The sequence below is a fragment of the Mustela putorius genome, unplaced genomic scaffold, assembly GCF_011764305.1.
Source record: "Mustela putorius furo isolate JIRA1106 unplaced genomic scaffold, ASM1176430v1.1 tig00537227_pilon_pilon_pilon, whole genome shotgun sequence".
Taxonomy (NCBI): Eukaryota; Metazoa; Chordata; class Mammalia; order Carnivora; family Mustelidae; genus Mustela; species Mustela putorius.
This window is the reverse complement of record NW_025422368.1, coordinates 22,950,994-22,973,124: the sequence shown is the minus strand read 5'-3', so window position 1 is coordinate 22,973,124 and position 22,131 is coordinate 22,950,994. Positions and strand designations below refer to the sequence as shown.

At 42.0% G+C, this 22,131-nt stretch overlaps 1 protein-coding gene across 1 annotated transcript in view; it reads left to right on the top strand.

Annotated features, from left to right (window-relative positions):
- Positions 1 to 22,131, top strand: part of ITPR2 (inositol 1,4,5-trisphosphate receptor type 2) — a 502,669-nt gene that overhangs the window by 437,869 nt on the left and 42,669 nt on the right. Inside the window, exons 53-55 of the mRNA XM_004776400.3 lie at positions 4,628 to 4,758; positions 5,834 to 5,999; positions 16,315 to 16,475. Coding sequence (XP_004776457.1) covers positions 4,628 to 4,758; positions 5,834 to 5,999; positions 16,315 to 16,475 — 458 coding nt within the window. The remainder of the gene's footprint in view (positions 1 to 4,627; positions 4,759 to 5,833; positions 6,000 to 16,314; positions 16,476 to 22,131) is intronic.

Genomic DNA, 22,131 nt, shown 5'->3' with positions numbered 1-22,131 from the left:
GTTTGAACCACCTTCTGCACCACGCAAACTGGTCTCCTCCTTTTCAGGACCAGAGTTTCAGATATAACAAATGGCCTAAACTCTCCTTTCATTTCTGCACCAACCGTCTTCTGTTTCACTATTTGCCATATTCCTGTCATTTCCTGATCACCTGAATGTTCACTCCAGACACCTTTTCTTGCTTCTCATGGCTTTTGACTCTTCCCGTAATGGTTACTTTCTTTCTCTTTTTTTTTTTTGGCATCTTCTCCATCTTTACATTATTTTCTTCCTGAATTTTGGATCACAGTACTCTCCTAGCTCTCTTGTGCTCTCTAGCTTTAAAAATGTTTTCTCACCTTCTCGTCCTCCAGCATCTGGAATTCTTGTGAGATCTGAGCCCTGCCCACCAGGCTCTGGAATTCTTTCCTTGTCTTCATCACAGCACCTTGCACCCAGCTCTTCCTCCTCAGTTGCCCATATCTGAATGGGGGGCCTCCTAGGACCCCCCCATTCCCGAGTCAGCTCTGGCTGGAAGCTCCAGCAGGATGTATAAAAGGCCTTCTCCCTCAGGCCTAGGGTCCTGCCGGCTCCTGTTCATCCATCCTTTCCATTCTCATGGCCGTCACCCTGGTTGAGGCACATAATGAGACACATTATGCCTCCTAAGCAGTCTTTGTACCTCCAGTCATTCTCTCCTCTTCCATTCACCCCTGTATCACCCCCAGATTGCTCACCAGAAATCACTGCTTTGAATATTTCCTCTCCTACCCCCAACTCAAGATTTTCAAGATGCTCCAGTACCTGCCAAATAAAACCCAGACTCGCACAGATCTCCCAGTTTATCTCCCCAACTTTATTTTCCACTCCTTTACATGCTGGCTTATTCGATGTTCATCGTATAAGAATAGAACTTCCCATCTCCCATGCTCACTGGCCATACCATGGCAATGCCTCTCCACTGATGTTTTAATCCATTGACTATTCAAGACAAAAGTCAGAGTCTACATTAGAGGTACTCCCCACTCATTATTCCTAATATTAAACATTCTCTCTCTATTCTGATCTCTTCGCCCCACTTCGGTGGCTATAATCACATGTTAATTTGTCTTGTATTTAAGTAAATTTTTTTTCAAAGATTTTATTTGTTTATTTAACAGAAAGAGATCACAGGTAGACAGAGAGGCAGGCAGAGAGAGAGAGAGAGAAGCAGGCTCCCTGCTGAGCAGAGAGCCCGATGCAGGCCTCCATCCCAGGACCCTGAAATCATGGCCTGAGCTGAAGGCAGCGGCTTAACCCACTGAGCCACCCAGGAGCCCTTAAGTAAATGTTTTATCTCATACTGTTTTGTCTCATACATAGCTAGATGACAAACCACCTTGCTCCTGTTTGAAGCGACTCCCCTTGGCTTTCAGGATAAAGTTCAAGCTCTTTAGCTGGGACTGTGAGTCTCTCCATTATAAACAGCTCCCTCCCTGTTTCTCTTCTCACACTTGTCTGCAGGCACCAAAGGCCCAGTCATTCTAAGGCACCTGCAGTTCCTCAAACACCTTCGCTCATCCTCTTTTCTCTGCCTAGAATGCCTTACTTTGCTGATATTACTGGCCAGGCATGCGTCTCTTTCCACAGTCACCTCAGGCGCCACCTCCTTCAAGATCCTGTTCCTGATGTCCCCCCATCCACGACACACACACTGTCCTGGGTGCACAGTATCCTGGGGTAGGCCATTGCCTTTGTTTGTCATCTGACCAACGTTTCCTAGGAAACCGTAAATCTCCGAGGGGCTGCCACACTTCCCTCTTCCCACCTGTATACCTAGCACCTTGTCCTGGGTCTGTGGAGACAGTGCAATCACACAGGTTTGGCATGGGGAAGGCCAGCTGGTTATGTAGGTAGGTCTCCACAAGGTGGTATTTGCTTAGGTGAATTTACTATGACTCAGGGCCTGGCTTTTAGGCTTCAGGCCTGGGAACTTGGCTTAATGTATTGCAAGTAAATCCATCTCTGGACAGTGGAGCCTTATTCACTAAACTTATGGAGGCTCCTGTAGAAAACAAGCATGGCCGACGCCCCGATCCTTACAGAGTGCGCTGACTGGTTGGTTGCTGTTACTGACCTGACCTGGGCATTTTCTCCCCCTGGGTACGTGCCACACGGAAAGTCTATATCTCCTTTGTATATTCACAGCCATCTGTTTTACTTCTCAATGACTAATCACATGAATTGTGTGTGGATTTTACTAGCTCACTGTTAACGAATGAGCAACCTCATTTTTAAATTCTTAGGGCAAGATGGAGGACTTTTGTGTGGCTTCTATGTGCTGACTAACCTGGCACGTAATTAAGTCTTTGGTAAACATTTAAGTGACGTGACCAGGTGGTTGCTGATTGAATATATGAATGCAGATCCTGCCACTTAGATATGAGATTGCTTTGACTGAACGTCTGACCATGGCTAAGTAGCATAAAGACCTATCCCCTATGACCTCATTACCAAAAACCATATTTCTCTGTAAGAATGCCTTTAATTCTCTTATGTATTTCTTTTTTTTTTTTTTAAGATTTTATTTATATTTGACATAGAGAGAGAGCACAAGTAGGCAGAGTAGCAGGCACAGGGAGAGGGAGAGGGAAAGGCAGGCTCTCCACTGAGCAGGGAGCCCGATGCGGGGCTCAATCCCAGGACCCTGAGATCATGACCTGAGGCAAAGGCTGCTGCTCAACTGACTGAGCCACCCAGGTGGCCCTACGCATTTCTAACCAGCTTTCTTCACGTTCTTCCTAGCCACCACGTTAGAAAGCACCTTCGGGTGTCGGGAGCCTAACTAGCATGTTGCAGAGTGAGCTTTCTCTGCCTACCTTGTCTCCTCTGCTCCGCTGCCCCCACAAGCCTCACCTCTTCCCCATTTGTCCCTCCTCCAAAGGCACCTTTATTTCCTCTCCGTTCTAAATCAGAATGTGCCTTGAGGCTCACCTCTAAGGTAAGTGTCTGCACAGCCTCGGCTGCTAGCTTTGATGCTGCACCTTCGTGCTTGCCCATCTCTGACTTCCGTCCTCCTCTTGAGGTATATATTTATGTTTTAAAAAGAAACCGCTCTGAATAAAGTGAAAATATCAGGATCCTCCCATCCATGTGAAGTTAAAATAAAGTCAGTTCACAAGAGGAAAATCAGCCTTTTTGTAACAAAGTACCAAACAGGCAGTTGGTCGTGGATCATGTAGACAAAATTAGACTGTTTCTTTTCTTTTCTTTTTTTCCCCCCTTTGGTTGTTTTCATATTTGCGCCCGTGGTTACACAATTCCAAAATTCGACACCACTATGGTTCTCTGACCTTGTAACAAGAAAAACACATTTCTACTCACTTACCAATTTTAGGAAATCCTGATTCTTTTTTTTTTTTTTAAGATTTTATTTATTTATTTATTTTAGAGAGAGAAGGTGTTTGCAAAGTGGGGGAGGAGCAGAAGGCGAGGGAGTGGGGGGTGGGGAACATCTCAACACACTCCACACTGAATGCAGAGTCTCATGTGGGGCTCCATCTCATGACCATCTCATGATCATGACCTGAGCCGAAACCAAGAGTTGGACATTCAACCAGCTGAGCCACCCAGGTGCCCTAGAAATCCCAATTCTAATATAGTATGAACTTTTCACTATTTTAAATGACTGGGAAATTATCACCAAGTTTACCTATAAACCAAATAAGGGCAGGAATTTTTTTGTCACATTATATCTTTTCTGTCTCTTTGTTTCACCCTAAATATTTTCACACAAGTACATTCACGTAAAATAAACTGTTCACATAAATATATTGTTCTTCTTGTCATGGCTCAATGCTCATCATTAAAAGAGCTTAGATGCTTAACCAAATGAGATAATATCTGCCGTAAAATTTTAAGCACCTACCATGTGTATGCTAATCTCTGTGCAATGTTTCACATATCCTAAATATAATCTTCTGAAGGGTTTCATCCTTAATTATAACTCCCCATTTTACAGATGAGTATAGTGAGATCAAGTGACTGCCCAAGTCTCAGTTATGGGACAGAGTAGAATTTGGAGCCATGCCCCTCTGGCTTCCTTGTGCGTGCTCTTTTTCTTGTAGTATCTTTGCTTCCTGGGTGAGTGGACTGTCTTCCTGAGGTCTTACCACAATCTCCCTGCGCTACAACAATGCACAGGGCAGACGAGCTTTCTTATATGTTGTCCTTTCTTCTGCCATTTTTCACTCTTGGAAGAAAACAAATATTTCAGAATACTAGTGTGTGGGCTTCTCAGCCTGTGTCAGTCATAGGCTATTACAAGTCGAATATGTGTTATGTGCTTCAAAACATTGTGTCACGACACGGTTATAAAGGAATGGCTCTTTGGATGTAGACAGGAGCATATTTAAAACAGGAGTTTTCTGGGATGCCTGGGTGGCTCAGTTGGTTGGACGACTGCCTTCGGCTCAGGTCATGGTCCCGGAGTCCTGGGATCAAGTCCCGCATCGGGCTCCCAGCTCCATGGGGAGTCTGCTTCTCCCTCTGACCTTCTCCTTGCTCATGCTCTCTCTCACTGTCTCTCTCTCAAATAAATAAATAAAATCTTTAAAAAAAAAACAAAAATGGGAGTTTTCTGCCTGGTTTAACTTGTGTGTTTTTACAGCTGATGAAGAGTATGAGGATGGAATTGAACGGACATGTGACACTCTCCTCATGTGTATCATCACCGTCCTGAACCAGGGCCTTCGGAATGGCGGCGGTGTGGGAGACGTTCTCAGGAGGCCATCGAAAGATGTAAGCTGGAAAAAAAAATATCTTTTCAAGAAGAACATAAGCATTCTTAAAGTTTTCTTAACAACATCTACAGCACAATATTGTTTGCTTTAAATGTATAATGGTGGCCATTAAAAACCAATTAATCATATACTAGAACTACACAGAAATAACTCATGTCCTAAAAGATCAATGTCTGTTAGTAGGGTTATGAAAAGTTTCCAAGTTTGAACTGTGTATTGTGTTACAGCTATGAGATCATGACTACCGACTTGGTAGAGGAGTTAATTGTGACATAAATAACAGGAAGTAGGCTGCCTCTTGTGTCTCAGGCTTCTCAGGAGTGAAGATTTACTCTTTGCCTCTGAATGGTAATAGCGGTCATTCTTTCTCCTTGATGAATACAAAATTTGAACAAATTCTAACATTATTTCATATATTAAAATGGCAAGGCTAAAAAATTTCTCATTTGCTGCAAAAGCTCAAACTCCGGGCAGAAGGCTTGAAAAATCCAAGTCCTGCGACAGGCAAGCTGTGGCTTATTGTCAGTCATCTAAGGGTTCCTCGTCTATGAAACGGCTGGATTGCAGCGTCTCTGATGTGTGTTTTAATACTGCCCATCAGGTGGAAGTAAGCTGGAGCTGTCTGTACTTGACCCTGTAAGGCCAAGAACAAAATCTACTCTAGAAATGGACGAAGCATTAGGTCCTTCTCAGCTCCAAACGGCTGACCTTGGGAATTTCTACTTGTCTACCGTTTGTGCGGCTAGAAGGGTATAGGGTCCCGATGTGCCCAAATGCATTAAGCAGAATGATATAGTACAGTGGTTTTTAATAAAATGTACGTTCCCCTGTTGGTGGGAGGGGTATAAGTCCTGGAGAAGGGAAGGTGCTCTGGGAACAGATGTGAAGTGTATCTCACAACACTCAAAAAAGAAAATGAAGACAGAAAGTGGGTCTTATTTTTTCCAGCTTGGAGCACTATTTATATTCATTCAGTAAACAGAAACTGAATGTATTCTCTCCTAGACCATGTGCCAAATCAGCGTACCTTGAAAATATGTATACATATATGTTCTTTAAAATTTTTATTTCAGGAGCCTTTGTTTGCTGCCCGAGTGGTGTATGACCTTCTTTTCTATTTCATTGTCATCATTATTGTCCTAAACTTGATTTTTGGTGTTATCATTGATACTTTTGCTGATCTCAGAAGTGAAAAACAGAAAAAAGAAGAGATTCTAAAGACAACCTGCTTCATCTGTGGTAAGTGGCCTCAAGGTACTAAAATAATGGGTGAAGAAAGTGTCTAGCAGGAAGGAGGGGCTAGAGTGATTTTTATTTATCATGCTTTGGGAAAAACAATTTCAAAGAAAGCTGGACAAAAATTATGTAACCAAGCAGTAGACTAGGGTTCTCTGTTTCCAGAAATAGATAGAAGAATGATATCCGAAAGTTATCTTGTCATCATTTCTGCGATTTGTATGATTCTCTGACTGTAGAATGTGTTGCAAAATTTCAAGAGGTTATACCAATTGGCGAACAGATTTTTAATCACAATAACATCTTGATTAAATGACAGGATAGTTTTTATTTTTTTTTGTTGGATTATGAATCCACGGATGATGTTTCTAGCAGCTTGGACTTCTATTCACTGTACCTTCTATCAGTTTTTCATATCTCTCTCTCCCTCTCTCTCTCTCTCTCTCTCTCTCTCTCACACACACACACACACACACACACACACACACACCATGCTCTCCTTCTCTTTCCCCATTGTTAGCTCTCAGACTCACCCAGCTCTCTACTTGCCCTCATCATTCCCTTTTGCTCTACCATCTTCTCAATATTCTTCAGCCCTTCGGTAGTCTCTGCAGCTGACCTAGCATCCTGGAGTTCTTCCCTCTCTTTGAATAATCACCAAGTCCAGGTTATTCTCACCATCTCTTTCACCACGTTGATTCTTCACTACATTGAGCTGCAGAATCTTTTGTTTAAAGTCACGTAACAAGCGTAAGGGCTTCACTATAACATTACTCTACATAACTCAAATTGGACTTCAATAAATCCCATTCTCTCTTGATCCCCCTTTTGTCAACTGTCTCATTCTCTTAATGGGTCTCCCAAACTTTCCAGTATTTCTCCAACACTCAGACATGTACCCAGTACTAACCTGTAACAATGAACTGTATCCCAGTGAAACAAACATGGGTTGTACATGCCCTTCTTCAGGGTGTTCACAGTCTATTGTGGAATACAAACACAGTTAAGTGTCATTGCTGTCTAGTGTGTTAAGAGACATGATAGAGAAGTTCGTAGGCTGTTATACCCCTTCAGGTTGTAGTGGGGACAGTCAGGAAAGGCTTTTAGGAGAGACGGTCACTGAATTGATGGTAAAGATGGAACGTATCTAGTCATATTATATTGTGTAGAAGCAGGGTGCCTGGGTGGCTCAGTGGGTTAAGCATCTGCCTTTGACTCAGGTCATGATCCTGGGGTCTTGGGATCAAGCCCCACTTCGGGCTCCCCACTCAGTGGGGAGTCTGTTTCTCTCTCTGCCCTTCCCCCTGCTCATGCTTTCTCTCTCTCACACATAAATAAATCAAATTTTAAAAATAAAAGAAAATAAAGTGGGTAGAAGCAGAGGAACCATCCTAAGAACAGGCATGAAGAGAAGAACAGCACAATGGGAGTCCTCAGTTCCTATAAGGAGCTCAGTGTTACTGGAACATGAATTTCAGTGCAGTCTGTGCCCCGAGAAGAGGGTCACCAGGACATGGCCTTTTATGTTAAAATAACTTGGACTTTGTCCTGTAGACTTACAGAGGAGCTGAACCATTAAAGAATTTAAGTGGAGGAGTAAAGGATCTAATTTTTGTTTTAGAGCAATGGGGCAGGTTGTTTGTCAGGGGATATAGTCCAAGTGAAACGTAATGAAACTTTGCTGCGAGAAAGTTAGGGTGGCAGTATTAAGGGTAGAGGACAGGGTCGTGAAATATTTAGAGACAGAGTTTTTAAAAACCTCAGTGGTTAGGAATGAATAGGTTAGGAATGAATATGAAAGAAATATTTAGAGACAGAGTTTTAAAAAATCTCAGTGGTTAGGAATGCATAGGTTAGGAATGAATATGAAAGGTAGTGGTGTGTGGGGGTGGGTGGTAGTTCCAACAGTTGAGTTTGAGAAGAAAAGAAGAAGAAAAAATTTGGAGAGGAATCTGCTGAGCTTGACTTTGGAAATACTGAACTTGCAGTGTGTACTCAGCATCCCAATGGGCCACACCCAGTACAGACGTCTGAGCCCCAGAGAATGAGTCTACACTAGAGAGAGTAACTGGGGAATCCTCCGTCTGTGTGTGGTAGCAAAAGCCAGAGCATGGGGAAAGACATCAGAGGGGCATGAGAAAATGGTGGGGTTTAGAGTGGGAAATATCAGTGTTAAGAGAATGAGGGTCACCCACGTGCACACACACACACACACACAAAACACACAGATCTTCAGTCAGCGTGGTGTGAGGAGAACTAAGAATGTGTGTTACGTGGATATGAGGGGCAGACACAGCCTTGGGAAGAAGGTGATTGGTTATCAACTATTTCAAAGCAGAGAAGCCAGTAACACATTATGCCAAATAGAGCCTTTGGATTTCTCATTCAGGTGATTCAGGATAAAGATGGAGTCATTTTCATGAGGATAAGTTGCACAACACTGGGGGAGACCTACTGGAAGGAAATGAAGCAGACAAAAAGAGTATTTATAGGTGCAGACTAGATGGAGGGAAGCAAGATTGAGATGGAGCCAAGGAAGATACCACACAATAATTTGGGGATTTGAGGAAGAAAGGCTCTGGATGGAAGAGTGAGTTCTGTGGAGGAAAAGAGGTGCTGCCCTTGAAAATCTTTCTATGTGTCTCATGGTCTTGCTTTTACAGTGCTTCCTCTAAGTCCTTCACTTCATGATCATAGTGACTATTGTGTCAGTGCACAACCTTGGAAGAAAGGGTTCTTTGGGAGAATGTATCAGTTAGATGTGAGCCCCATTTGAGGCCATGATCCTGCCTCTCATAGTCTAACAAGAAAGATGAGAAGCAAAGCAAGCCCAACACTTAAGTACCATTCCTGCTCCTCTAGGCTTTCCCTTTGCTGTCAAAATTCTCCTTGGATTTTCCCAGTTACTTAAAAAAAAGAAAAAAAAAAGAAAAAAAAAACCCTTATAACCTGTAAATTCCTCAAAACATCACAGTAACCCTCATCACCACACTGAATGTTTTTCTCAGCTCTCCCCATTAGTTTTCTGCTGACCTTTTCTTCTGCCTTGGATTGCCCATTCTCTCATTCCATCACAAGCCTTCTTCCAACCACTGGATAAGTGGTTCGGATTTTATTATTGCCAAATGTGCAACCACAGGTCCAGCCTCTCTCCAGGCTTTTGTCCTTTGTTTTCAGTTGTTGTCTGACACCTATACAGGCATAACTTTTGGCAGCCAAATCTACCATGTCTAAAAACTGGTGCATCTTCTGTTTTCCTCCTCTGACCTTGCAATTTATTTTGACCTCCATATTTGCCATTGATGATATCCCACTGGGCCTTCAGTTTTCTGGGCTGGGAGCTTCTCCATCATTTTTAGCAACTTCTTTTTCTAATTCTAGGTGCACTAGTTACCATCTGCTAATGAATCTGTGTTCCCAATCTCACTCACTTCCTTCCATATATCCCACAGCCACACCTTGGTTTTTCAGGCTCACCTTGGTTCACACCCCAAAATGTTCTGCCCAATGCTGCCAAACTAATTTTTCCAGTTTGAATTCATCATTTCCTTACTCAAAAGTCTATCAATAGTATTGCACAGACTGTAACTCTAAACTTCCAAATTTCCTGGCACATAAGGTACTCCATAGTCAAGCTCCCTTTTTGCCCACCTTTTCACCCAATGTTCCCCTGTTTATACATCAACTTCCAGCCCAACTGCATGACTCATCTTCAACTTAGAGACTCTCCACGTGTTCTCTGTTATGGTGTTTCCATTTGGAATGCCCAAACTCCTAAGCTATTGAACTCCAACCCTCTCTCTAAGGCCAGCTCTAATGCCATTATTACTTGAAGCCTTCTCAGATTCCATTTATCAGCAGCAAACATACCACAGCTTCTAAACTGCTGACATCATACTTAGCAGTATGGTACCATACTTATTTTTTGTTGTCTTACCTCTGTCGGATGGTATACACCATCACATCATAGAAAGGGCTTGGACTTTATGGTTAAGTAAACACACTGGTTCCGTATCCTGGATATTTGATCTTGGCCAAATTTCCTTTTCACCTTGAACTATTGTTCCCTCATCTGAAAAATGGAGAATATATAATGCCATCTTCTGTGGTTTGAGTGAGTATAATTGAGATCATGTGTCTCAAAATTCCTAGCTCAATGCTTGGCTGAGTAAGCCCTCAATGCACATTAATATCCCTTCTTTAAGAGATCCACGTCATATTTATTTTTTATGCTTCTATAGTATGTATTGAGGACTATTCATAAATATTTGCTTAGTGAATGATTATTCAATAAATCAGCCTAAATTAGCATTGTCTCTATATTTATGTACCTTATAACCTACAAAAGGGAGATAAAGTGGTTAAGTACTGGATTGATGTACACTGCAGACAAGAAAACTAGGTGTACCAATTCCAAGTTATTTTAAAATTTTGTCACATTCAGAGTGTTTTGGTAGCATGCACATTATCACAGAGATATATGGTGATAAATCAGGAGGCTTAAGGAGGAGATATTAGATCAACATGGTCTATTTTCTAGAAGCTTCACATTTATTCAAAAATTTGAGAGGACATTTAGGTAATTTAATCTCAGAGTTAATTTTAATATTATTTTTTACATTAGAACAAATAGTATGCTACAAAGTAAAAGTTTTTTTAAAGTAAGACAAATTTAATATGAACATCTAAAATAAAATAGGATTAAAAAAACAAACAAACAAACTGAAAAGTATTCCCAGGCACTTATAACTGCTAACCTCTGTGACCTCAGCAACATAAAGTTTCTCTACTCTCTGCCCTCAAAGGACCTTTAGCAGAAATATGTGAGAAGCATTATCATAATGTGTATCTAGATATGCATGCGTTCCTGGAATTGCTTACCATGTGTAAGATCTAATCCATACCATATACGTTAAAAGATCTTAATTACAAGAATGATTTAGACAGTTGGGATATTTGGGGGTTGTACTAATAGGCTATAGAAGAGTTGTGATCAATTGATAAATGGTTCTTGTAAGAACTGGGCATTAAGCTGTGATCCAAAGAGGGGCATCTTACCAAACAGCAGAGGAGAGAATCTCCACGGTAGGAGAGAATTGGCTCCAGTAGCACACGTACCAAGTGACATCCATAGTAGCAGCAGAGGGGGAGGTAGATTCTGTGACAGGCAATGAGAGCAGATGGGATGTTCCTAGCCTTGAAGGCAATGACCAGATGTTTCAGAGTTATGACTCAGAAAACAATTGCTAGTGATCCAGAAGGCAACCATGATAGGGTGATGATTAGCAGATGACAGAACTGAAGCAGTAATCAGAGGAACAAATTGGCACCGGTATCCATATTAATTATTAATTTTGAGTTACCAGAGGCTGAAGGTCCAACCAGAAGGAGATGTTGACAGACCAGTGTGACAAAATACCAAAATGGAGAAAGGATTAATGGTAGTTAGGTGCTTCAAATGAAAGATCTTTCTAGGTGATTTAATAGGAGATAAAGACTGTATGTCAGAGAGAGGCAATGTGTTCTTCTCTTAGTATATTAGCTCTTTATCAGTACTTGTGCCGTAAGGCCATTTATACATTAATTTGTTCAATAGTTACTTACTGAGTAACTTAGTTTTGTTCTTAGTTTTACCAAGTTTTGTTCTACTGTGGTGAAGAAAAAAGGACAAAATTTACTGCCATCATGGAGCTCATTTTTCAGCACACATGCAATGTGTGATGCTAAGGGCTATGCAGAAAAACAGAACTGAGAAAAGGTATGGGAATACCTGGGTGATGGGTGGATGTGTGCCCTCACCTTAGTCAGACTGTGTGGGGAACACAACATAGGTGCAGGATTATTTTTTTCTGAAACCTTTGTGTAGAACACACAGAGTTCCTCTTATTCTTCCTTTCTTTCTATCTTATTATCTCCTCCAATACCCTGGCTTTCATTGTTTATTTTATGTCACTTATCCTTGAATTAGTATATTTATACCTTGACCTCTCTGTTTAAGACAGATTTTTAGCTTTAGATCTAACAACCCAACACTGGTTGTTCTATAGGCATCAGAAATTCAGCACTTCCCCAATCAAATGTATCTTCCCTCCAAAGTCTCTTCCTTCTTTTTTGTTTTTCTTTGCTGTACTGATATTACCATAAATTCAATCACTCAGGTCAGGAACTTTAGGGTCATTCTTGATTCCTCCTAAATCTGTCCCTCTAATTGGACATCAAGCCCTCTTAAATTTTCATCCAAAAACTTCTCTTCAATCTCTCCCTCTTATTCATTTTTTTTCAATTATTCTGTCAATGTTAGTTGAATGCCTACTGTTTTCCCAATACTAAGCCAGGTGCTAATACAAAAATAGATCAGACAGTAAAGTGTAGAAGCTACGATAGACATAGATAAATTTTCATAGCAAAGTGTTATGGGCACAGGAAGGATCCACCAACTCTGTGTTTGTGTAAGTCACTGGTAGTTGAGCTGGGTCTTGAGGAAGGAATACCTGTAAGGCAGGAAAGAGAGGAGGTAGAGACATAGAATTTTCCAATCTATTCAGAGTTTAGAGAATGGTGAGAATGTCCCAGTCGTTCTAAGAAATGTGTACAGAGTAGATGGTCAGAGTATGAATTCAAGGATGACTTCAGGTTCCCTGGTTGACAAGGACTTTTTTAACAGAGGTGAAGAAGAGCTAAAGAAACAAATTTGGTGAGCTGAGTTTGACATGCTCATAAGTGAGCCAGGGGGATTCACCTAGAAGACAGCTAGAAATAGAAACAAGTTGACAAGAAAGGTCAGTGCTGGGGCTGCCTCACCAGCACAATGATGGTTGAAACCGTGGGTATGGCCAACAAAACTTAGAGAGCAAGAACCAGTGGAGATGAAAGACAACCAGTTCCCTGCCTTTACACCCCCCACTACTCTAGTCCCCTGGTCTCCCCACTCTCAGCCTCTACTCCCAGTCTTCTTCTAAATCCCACCACAGGAAGTTAGCTGAAGCACCACTCTGAACGGACTAGTCTCCACTCAGAGGCCTTCAAGATAAAGTGCAATCTCCATAGCTTTGCATTTAAAGCTCTTTACAGTTAAAAATAAAAATAAAAATAAGTAAAACTCTTCATAATTTGTGCCAAATGTACCTTGACATCTTAATTTCCAAGTGTTCCCTTTGGAGGAACTGACCAACCCTCCCGCCTCCCCCCAAACAGGTCATCCACTTTGATCTGTAGCTTTGCCCTGCCATTGCCTTTGCCCAGAAGGCCAAAGAACATGGCTTTAGAGCTAGAAATGTTTTTGTTTAAATACGGACTGACTTCTCCACTAACAAGAGGTGTTAATTTGTGCAATTTATTGAATTCCTCCGAATCTCTTTCCTCACATACTGAAAGGTCAGATTGGATTATTGTAATTATAAGAGCCTATTTAAACATCTTTATGTTGTTGTTGGCACAGATAGGTGCTCAATAAAAATTAGCTAGCTTTTATTACCGTTCATCTCTTTTCCACTTGCCATTATCCTGTTTCAAGGCTAGAAACTTAAAGCTTGACACCTCTTTTAAACCTTTTGAAATGTACCTCGTCACAGTTCTTATTGTCCTTCTCTGTGTTTCCTTGGCAGTTTATACCACTTCAGGATATAATGCAAGCTATTTCCTCTACCATATTACAGATTACCTGATAGTAGACACATTATTTTATAGCCCTATGTACCTTGCAATAGGAATGTAATTGTTTGAACTGAGTTCTGGAAATATCTACTTTAACATTCTCTCTCTCCCTCCTTTTAAATAGTTTAACCTCTTGAGGAGCTGCCAACATTGTTTTCCAAAGTAGCTGCCTCCTTTCACATTCCTACTGGCAGGATACGAGGGCTCCAGTCCCTCCACAGCATCACCAAGATTTGTTATTAATCTGTATTTGATTATAGTCACCCAAGTGGAATAACATTTTATTAGTGAAATATTCTTAATTCATTCCATAAATACTGTATTCAGGGCTGACTGTGAACCGGACACCCATGTTAACTATTCGGACCAGTGGTGGAGAAAAGAGACAAATGTATCTGCTCCTGGACACAATAAATAATAAACACAGAAAGTTCTTCTCTAAGCTCCTGGATAAAATGGTGTTCCTTTCTTCTGTACTGATTAGCAGGCAGGCTTCTCCTCACACCATCGTGTTTACTTTTTTATCTTAGACACACAGTCCAGTTTAATGGAGCGATGATATGGCTATGTTCATTCTGTGAGGAGGTGATAAGCACTCTAGGAAAAAGAGCATAAAAGAGAAAGAGTGATTGAGGTGCTGGCAAAAGGGAAGGGGCAGGTTGTAGGACTAAATAGGGTGGTCAAGTTAAGCTACCGGGAGGTGAGGTTTGAGCAAAAGCTTGAAGGTGAACTAGTCAGTCAGAGAGACACCAGAGAGAAGAGCGCTGTGGGCAGAAGCGACCAGTCCCAAGGCCCTGAAGCAGGAGTCTGCGTGCCAGGAGCAAGGAGGCCGGTGGGGAGCTGACAAAGGAGAAGAGAGAGTGAGAGACAAGGTCAGAGAGGCTATAGGGCCAACTCACTTCGACTTTAGCAAACCAATATTACACGGAACCTACTTAGACTCAACAATTGGTCGTTATTCATCTGAACTTCAAACTTAACTTGGCATCCCCTGAGCACCTGTATTTTATCTGGCAACCCTACTCAGAGGCCATCGTAAGGCCTTTGACCCTTACTCTGAGTTGGTGGAGAACCACTGCAGGGTTCGGAGCGGAGGAGAGACACCATCCTGCTTCGGGTTTTGAAGTTTCTCAGTGGCCGCTATGTTGAGTATAGGCCACAGAGAGTAAAAGTGGAAACAGGGAGGCCTGGAAGGCCATCGCAGTAGCCCAGGCGAGAGACGATGAAGGCTCAGATGAGAGCCGCAGCTGCGGAGGTGAGGAGAAGGGACCAGATTCTTGGTATTTGCTGAAGGCAGAGCCAAAAGGATTTCAACATGAATTGGATATGGGTGAGAGAAAGAGCGGATCCAAGGATGACTCCTCGGGTTTTGGCTTGAACAACTGGAAGACTAGAGTTGCCGTGGAATGAAGAGGAAGACTGTGGGTGGAGCAGTTTTGGGGAAGAGTATGGATTTTATTTGGGCCATGCTGAGCTGATGATGGGTCAAATAAGACGAGGCGTCACTATCAGCCAGCGAATTTTATGGTATTTTCCATTAAAACAGCCAATAATATAATTTAAATCTGTCCACTAGGGACAGATTTTTTTCTTTTTACTTATTGTACTTTGTATCTTGTTATTTAAAGGGTCTTCTTTGTTCCTGAATGGTTTTTCAAAAATATGCTTAGGAGGGACGCCTGGGTGGCTCAGTGGGTTAGGCCTCTGTCTTCAGCTCAGGTCATGGTCTCAGGGTCCTGGGATCAAGCCCCCCCTGCATCGGGCCCTCTGCAGGGATCCTGCTCCCTGCCCCACCCCCACCACCGCCTTTGTGATCTTTGTCAAATAAATAAAGCCTTTTTTAAAAATATGCTTAGGAAAGAATAGCTGGGATTGGAATTCAATTTCCTAGTTTCTTCTCCAGTATCTGAACTGCAAAACCAGACTGTATCCCAACACCCCATTTTACTTGGCAATCAAATTCACTTTTCCATAGATGTTTTTCTCCATCTCCATTCATTTTCTTTCATCCACTCTTCAACCCTTGAGAGAAAGGAATCTTACTATGCAGAACCTCTCCTCGGTGTCCTTCCAGCAGCTGAAAATCTGCCCTGGATATTGAACAGACCATCGCCTCCTTAAAATGCCAGGAACACAGTGGTCTAAAAGGCTGGAGCCCTTACTCACCAGGAGCAAAGATCACTGTGGACGTTGGCTTACCCTTCACTGATTACAAGTGGTTTTCAAGATGACTCTCTCTGCTGCCTCTCCTCTTTTTACCCAAGTTCCTGGATAAAATAACATTTTTTTTCCTGTCCTGATTAGCAAGTGTGCCTTTTATTGCATGACCATTTTTACTTCTTTTTCTTAGACTTGTGGTCCAGTTTAATTGGACAGTGTTGACATGGCCATATTTAAAATTATCTGCAAATTTTACAACGGTAACAGGACTATGTATCTCCAAGGATCCATTTGGGGGGTGGAGGGGTAGGAAAACATTACTTTGGAAGCAATCTACAGGCTCTGGAGGTCTTGTGTCCTATGCTGTTTTGGATCATGACATTCTAAATCAGCACACTCACGGAAAGCCTTTATTCACAGAATTGTGATGTCTTTTTTTTTACACTAAGAAGCGAGTGCTGATGAACTGACAAATTACATACGTTGTGCTCTCTGTGTTTTGCAGGACTTGAGAGGGACAAGTTTGATAATAAAACGGTTTCATTTGAGGAGCACATCAAGTCAGAACACAATATGTGGCATTATTTGTACTTCCTCGTCCTGGTGAAGGTTAAAGACCCAACTGAATACACTGGACCTGAAAGTTACGTGGCTCAGATGATCGTGGTAAGTGATGAGAGTGTTTGAACCTATGACTACGTTGCCTGTGTGTGCTCTCCCCTTCTCCCAAAACATAGACGTTCTCCCAGTCATTTTGTTAACGTCTAAACAGGACTGTCAGTCACTGAAGAACCTTCATGCTGCCTAAATCACTGGACTTCTTGGTTACAGACAGTAAATTGAAGTCTTAAGTGCACAGAGGATATTTACTGAAAAATTCCCTGGTACCATCTCAGTTCCGACTGTCATCTTCTGACCTTGTGTCATTGCTCGTGTCTCAGTTTTCCAAATCTAGAACTTTCCCATTGTCAAATGGGAACAGAAGAGTCATACTCTAAGAAATTCCTTGTATTTCAGAAATCAGGAGTTTAAGAATAGTGTTTGGTCTCAGTGGGAGAACACTGGCGTTCTGTCTACATACAGTTTGGGTTGTTGCTGACGATTGGCACTGATTCTGCCATACCTACTTGCTTCTAACTCCTTAGTAAGATCGGTTGCAGAGGCTATGGTTGTCCATAATTTGGCCTTTCTTCTGTAAAACAGAAGAAAGGCCAAATTATGGATATTAAAATTATGTATATTAAAATTAAGTGGCTTAAAGAGAAGTCAGAGTTACATTAGTGTCATAATGCACATTTAGTATCAATGCATCGAATTCAATGCCTATATTCTTATAATAAGCACGCTGTATGTTGGACTTTCTTTCTCAAAACCATTCTTACAAAACTATTTGAGAGTGAAGCTTTAGAAGAGGCAAGCTCCTCCTTGCATCCTGGTCCAGGGTAACATGTAGTCAGCACCAAGTGCTGAAGCTGGGGGAGAGCCAGATGACGGTAGCTCTGAATCCTTCCTTCTGGAAGCTGGACATGCCTGTAGGAAGACATAAACTATAGAGGGAGCAACCAAAGACTATGTTTGGCAGGTAACATATTAGTAAGAGCAAGGTAACATTGCAGTAATGTATCTCATCTGACAATATTTATGTGTCACAGGAGAGCTACATGTAAATTGAATTTTTATTGCTAAGGATTTTTCATGTTTTTTTCTTTTTGACTTGTGTCCACTGTAAGTTGTTCTTTTTTTTTTTCCTTTTTTAAGATTTTATTTATTTATTTATTTGACAGAGAGAGAAAGATCACAAGTAGGCAGAGAGGCAGGCAGAGAAAGAGGGGAAGCAGAGTCTCTGCTGAGCAGAGAGCCCGATGCGGGGCTTGATTCCCTGACCCCAAGAACATGACCTGAGCCAAAGGCAGAGGATTAACGCACTGAGCCACCCAGGCGCCCTTATAAGTTGTTCTGTGTGTACGGAAGTTTGCATCCTGCCATGAAGTTGTCATTATTTATGGGACAGTGGGCAGAACTTAATATTGTTTCTTTTTTTTTTCCCCATGTTTCCTTTTCTGCCCTCTCTCCCATCTACATTAGGGAAAAAGGTAATCATTTTGAAGATAGGGATTCATAGCCATTATTTAGACATTCTTGATCTCAAGATGCCCAAGGACCATCTTTGTGAAATAGTTTGCATCTGCTTGCTGGGGAAAAACACATAGAATGTTATGTTTAAAATGTAACTTCACATTGCTGTATTTTATCAAAGTTTGAGTCAATTGAATGAATACATATTTACTGGGCATCTGTTGCATCCCTTGGACTGAAAGATTTTGGGGAAAACACTGAGGAGTCCGACACCTTCCCTCTCTGCCAAGGAATCTGGAGTTTAATAAGAGGGAGAGGAGAAAAACAAGCCAAAAGTAGAATAGGCGAAATTCCGCAAGAGTGGAACAAATGAAAATCTGCGAAGGCTTAAGGATACAGAGTGACATCCAGCTGAGAGGTGGTGGAAGGGAAATGTTGGGGGGGGGTGTTGGGGGCAGGGTAGGATTTGTGTAGATTTGTGTAGATTGGGGCTGTCTGTGGGATTAAGACTGATTACCAGTAAGAGGGAGCAGCCCAAACAAAGACATAGAGATGGAACACTCAGACACCCAGGGGGCATTGGCCCAGTTTCGCTGATATATAGTCCACTTGTAAAGAAGCTCTGAGACATAGGATAGAGAAAGTAGGTTGGAGTTTTGGTGGTAAGTGTCAGTTTGGGTTATCATTTCATCAGGAATGGGAAGCCACTGAACGGTTTCACTGTGGGAATGATGTGGCATAGGACAGTAGTCAGGCCATGGTATGTAGGCTGGTTGGGAGAGGGGAAAGATGAAATCAGAGGTGGTATTTGGCCGTTGATGAGATTAGGAGTAGGGAGGATCAGGAGAGGCAGTAGACTACAAGATGAGGCCAAGACACCTGACGTTGTGAGCCTGGTCATTGGGAGAAAGGTGTTGTATCAGTTACAGAAGGTCTTCTGCAAGAAGAAAGGCTGGTCAGAGAAGAACACTTGTTGATTTCGAAATGAGTCTAGAAGCTGAGTCATAAATCAGGAGGGTCAGGGTAGTGACAACACCACAAGCCTTTGAGCCAGGAAGATCTGGGCTCAGATCTTAGCTCTGTCACTTACTTGCTGTGTGGTCTGGGATATCTTGGGTCAGTCTTTGAACCTATTAGGGCCTCTGCCTCCTCATCCAAAGGGAAGATTGGTGTGAGATAAGTGAGATGATCCTTTAAACGTGGATAGCACAGTGGAGGTACTTGGGAACTGACAGTTTTCACTGTGACTGTCTACATGAAGTGACAGGTGAAGCCATCAGATTAGGAAGAGAGGGGAGAAGAGAACATGTGTAAAAAAGAAAGGAAGAGAAAGCCCAAGACAGAACCTGGGGGATCCCCCGCTCAGGAAAAAGAAGAAAGACAAGTAAAAGAAGTAGAAAGGAAGACATTAAAAGAGGCAAAAGGGGAACCAGGATGTGGAGTGTGTCAAAAGCCAAGAGATGAGCCTCGCAATGTCAGAGTTTCAACAGCATTAATTGCTGCAGGGAGGGCATGAAGAAGAGACTGGTCAAACAGAGCCTTTGGGTTTTGTAATAAGGAAATCACCAGGTGGCTTTTACCACAAGACACATCTTTCACCTTAGCATGAAAACCAGCCTTTGGCCGAGCACCTGTGCTTGAATTTTTAAGGATCCATGTCATTCCATGTTTCTCCCCTTCCTATGCCGTCAGCTCTCTCCAGAACCGTGACGGGAGGGAGGAGCCCTCCCCAGCTTATTCCAATATAAACTGTCTCATTGTCATCCAAGCAGGCCATGGCCAAGACAGCAGGCACCGTTTCTGAATTTCAATGGCCAGGAGAAGGAAGAGTGAAATTATTAAGCTCAGGACGGATGGAAACAAAAAGTCATTTACACAGAAGAGTGCTCACTTACTGGAAGAGCCTTTTTGGGAACATTTCAAAAAGTCTGTAGCTAATGAATCCAAATTAGAAAATCTGTTACTCCAAGCTCTGTGGAGATTATGGCCTTAAGTCCTGATCCTCTGGGAGGAAGAGAGAGAGAGGAGGAGAGAGAGGGATTGGGATTTTAAAGCACAGAGCAAGTTGAAGCAAGTCAGTTCAAAGACTATATATTTTCTCTCTCCAGCCCAGAGGCAACTACTCTCAACAGTTTGGAAAGAAACCTTACACACATTTCCTTACCACTTTTATTTTTGCTCCTTAAAAATAGCTTCATTTACCAAGTTGATTTAAGTGCTTGTTTATCAGTAGAGCTTTGAAAGCAGCTTTAAATTCCTCATAATTGATGTACCTTTTAGCCTAAAGGATTTATGCAAAAGAAAATGAGGAAGTTCCTCATATTCATGAAACAACTCATCTGAATTCCACTACCCTGTTTAAGTGCAGCTGATTTGTACTTCAGACCCTTAGGAAGGGCTTCCTGCCTTATGCTGGCATGAGGAAAAGGAGAACATAACAAGTTTGGGGCATGTTTCTCCCCTCGGTGTGTTTTTCCACCTCTAGTGCTTCACTTGATTACTAGGTCAATAAGGAGTATTTATATCGATATGCATGGAATCATACATTGTAAATAAATTGATTTCTAGAGGTTAGAATCTAAGGAAATATACTCGTGCCTCCATATCCATTCAGTAATAGGATCAAGACTCTGAAATGTGAAGAGAAATTGAAATCTTTTTTCCCGGGCCTTCAGAAGCTCAGCTAAGCTGGTTGAGTATCAGCCACTGTCCAGGTACCTGAATGAATACAAAGCTACTTCTGGGATATTGTTAGGGGAGATGTGAGTTGATCAAGGCGTTTGGGAAACATATTTTCCCCTGGCAAGCGGACCCTCATCTTTGATAAGAGAATTGATATTTTGAGCTTGTATTTATTGGGAACAGAAAATGAGAGAGGAAAAGGAAGGCCCATGCTGGAAAGGAAAAACCATGAGAGGGAATCCAATAAACCGGAAGAAAGGGTATAAAAGGATAAATCTTCTAGCCTGTACTAGTAATGGCCTTTGAGCATCACTAAGCCCTTTTGCTTCTCCCATTACCCAAAGGATGATGACTGGGGAGGAAAAAACAAAATTGAGATCATTAGAAAAAAATGCCCAAGGCTTTTAGATGTTTCTCTAACATTTTGAGGACATTTTCCGATTTTCAGTGTTCATTTGCTATGATAGGGTTGGGGCCATCACGGATATTTATGACTTAATTTGGCGAACAGTAGGATCAAAACAAAAGGTGCCCATAAGAGAGGTATTGTGCCCGTTCAAAGACCTGCTACCTTATACCTGTGTGCTCCGCTGTGCTAGGCTGTCACCGAGACTCTGGCTGGCCATGCCACCTCCCCCCCCACCCCCACCCACCGCCAGGACCATCGGTTTCTGAGGATCACTTCCTCGTTTTAGTACAGGGTTCTTTTAAGCTCTTCTATTTACCCGACTCCTGTCCGGTGTCCCGCTATCATGGTGATGTCTGCTAGGACAATTTAACTCATGGTTTGGTTAACATAATAATCATCTTGACATAAAAAAGAGTTGTGAGTTTCTTGAAGGCCATAACCAGGAACAGCACAGCCCTTTGTTCTCTGTAATAGGAGAGCAGGTAATATCTGTAATATGCCTTAAAAGCAATTTGATAAACAGTGAGTGCTTCCTGTCTCCTAGCAGCTGTTTATGGGTTTGATACAGAAGGCTAAGTAAGAAATAGTCTCTTTCCCCCAGGAAGTTCGACACATTTATTGAATGAATAATAAAATAACTAGAAATTAACAAATGAATTTTTTTTCTTAGCCCTCTGGTAATTGGAGATAATTTACAGAAAGATATGTGACAATAGCTGCAGGAGTTTAGAACATGAATTTCTCATTAGTCCAATGTCATCTTTTCCCCTCTTTTTAAAATTGGAAGATAAAGATGCAGCAGGAAGGGGTAGGCCACCTGAACCAAATAGAAGGAATGCGGTATTAGAAATCACGTGGCTGATTTGAGAGCCACTTTCATCCCCTCATGCCGTCTTTCTCAAGCCCAATCCCCCCACATTCATGCCTACATCCCAGGAGAGGGCCTGAGCCTGCTCCTGGCCAGGGGCACACATGTGCAGTGGAGGGTTTTTACAGTGGAATTCACCCTAAAGAATAAATTCTTTCTTGCAATCATCTGTTGAGATGTCTGAAAGAGAGGGATGGTCCTTTCAATGAGATAGAAATCTAGTCACCAAAAAAAAAAAAAAAAAAAAGAAATCTAGTCACCCCTTATTTCAGCTCCAGAAGGGAGGA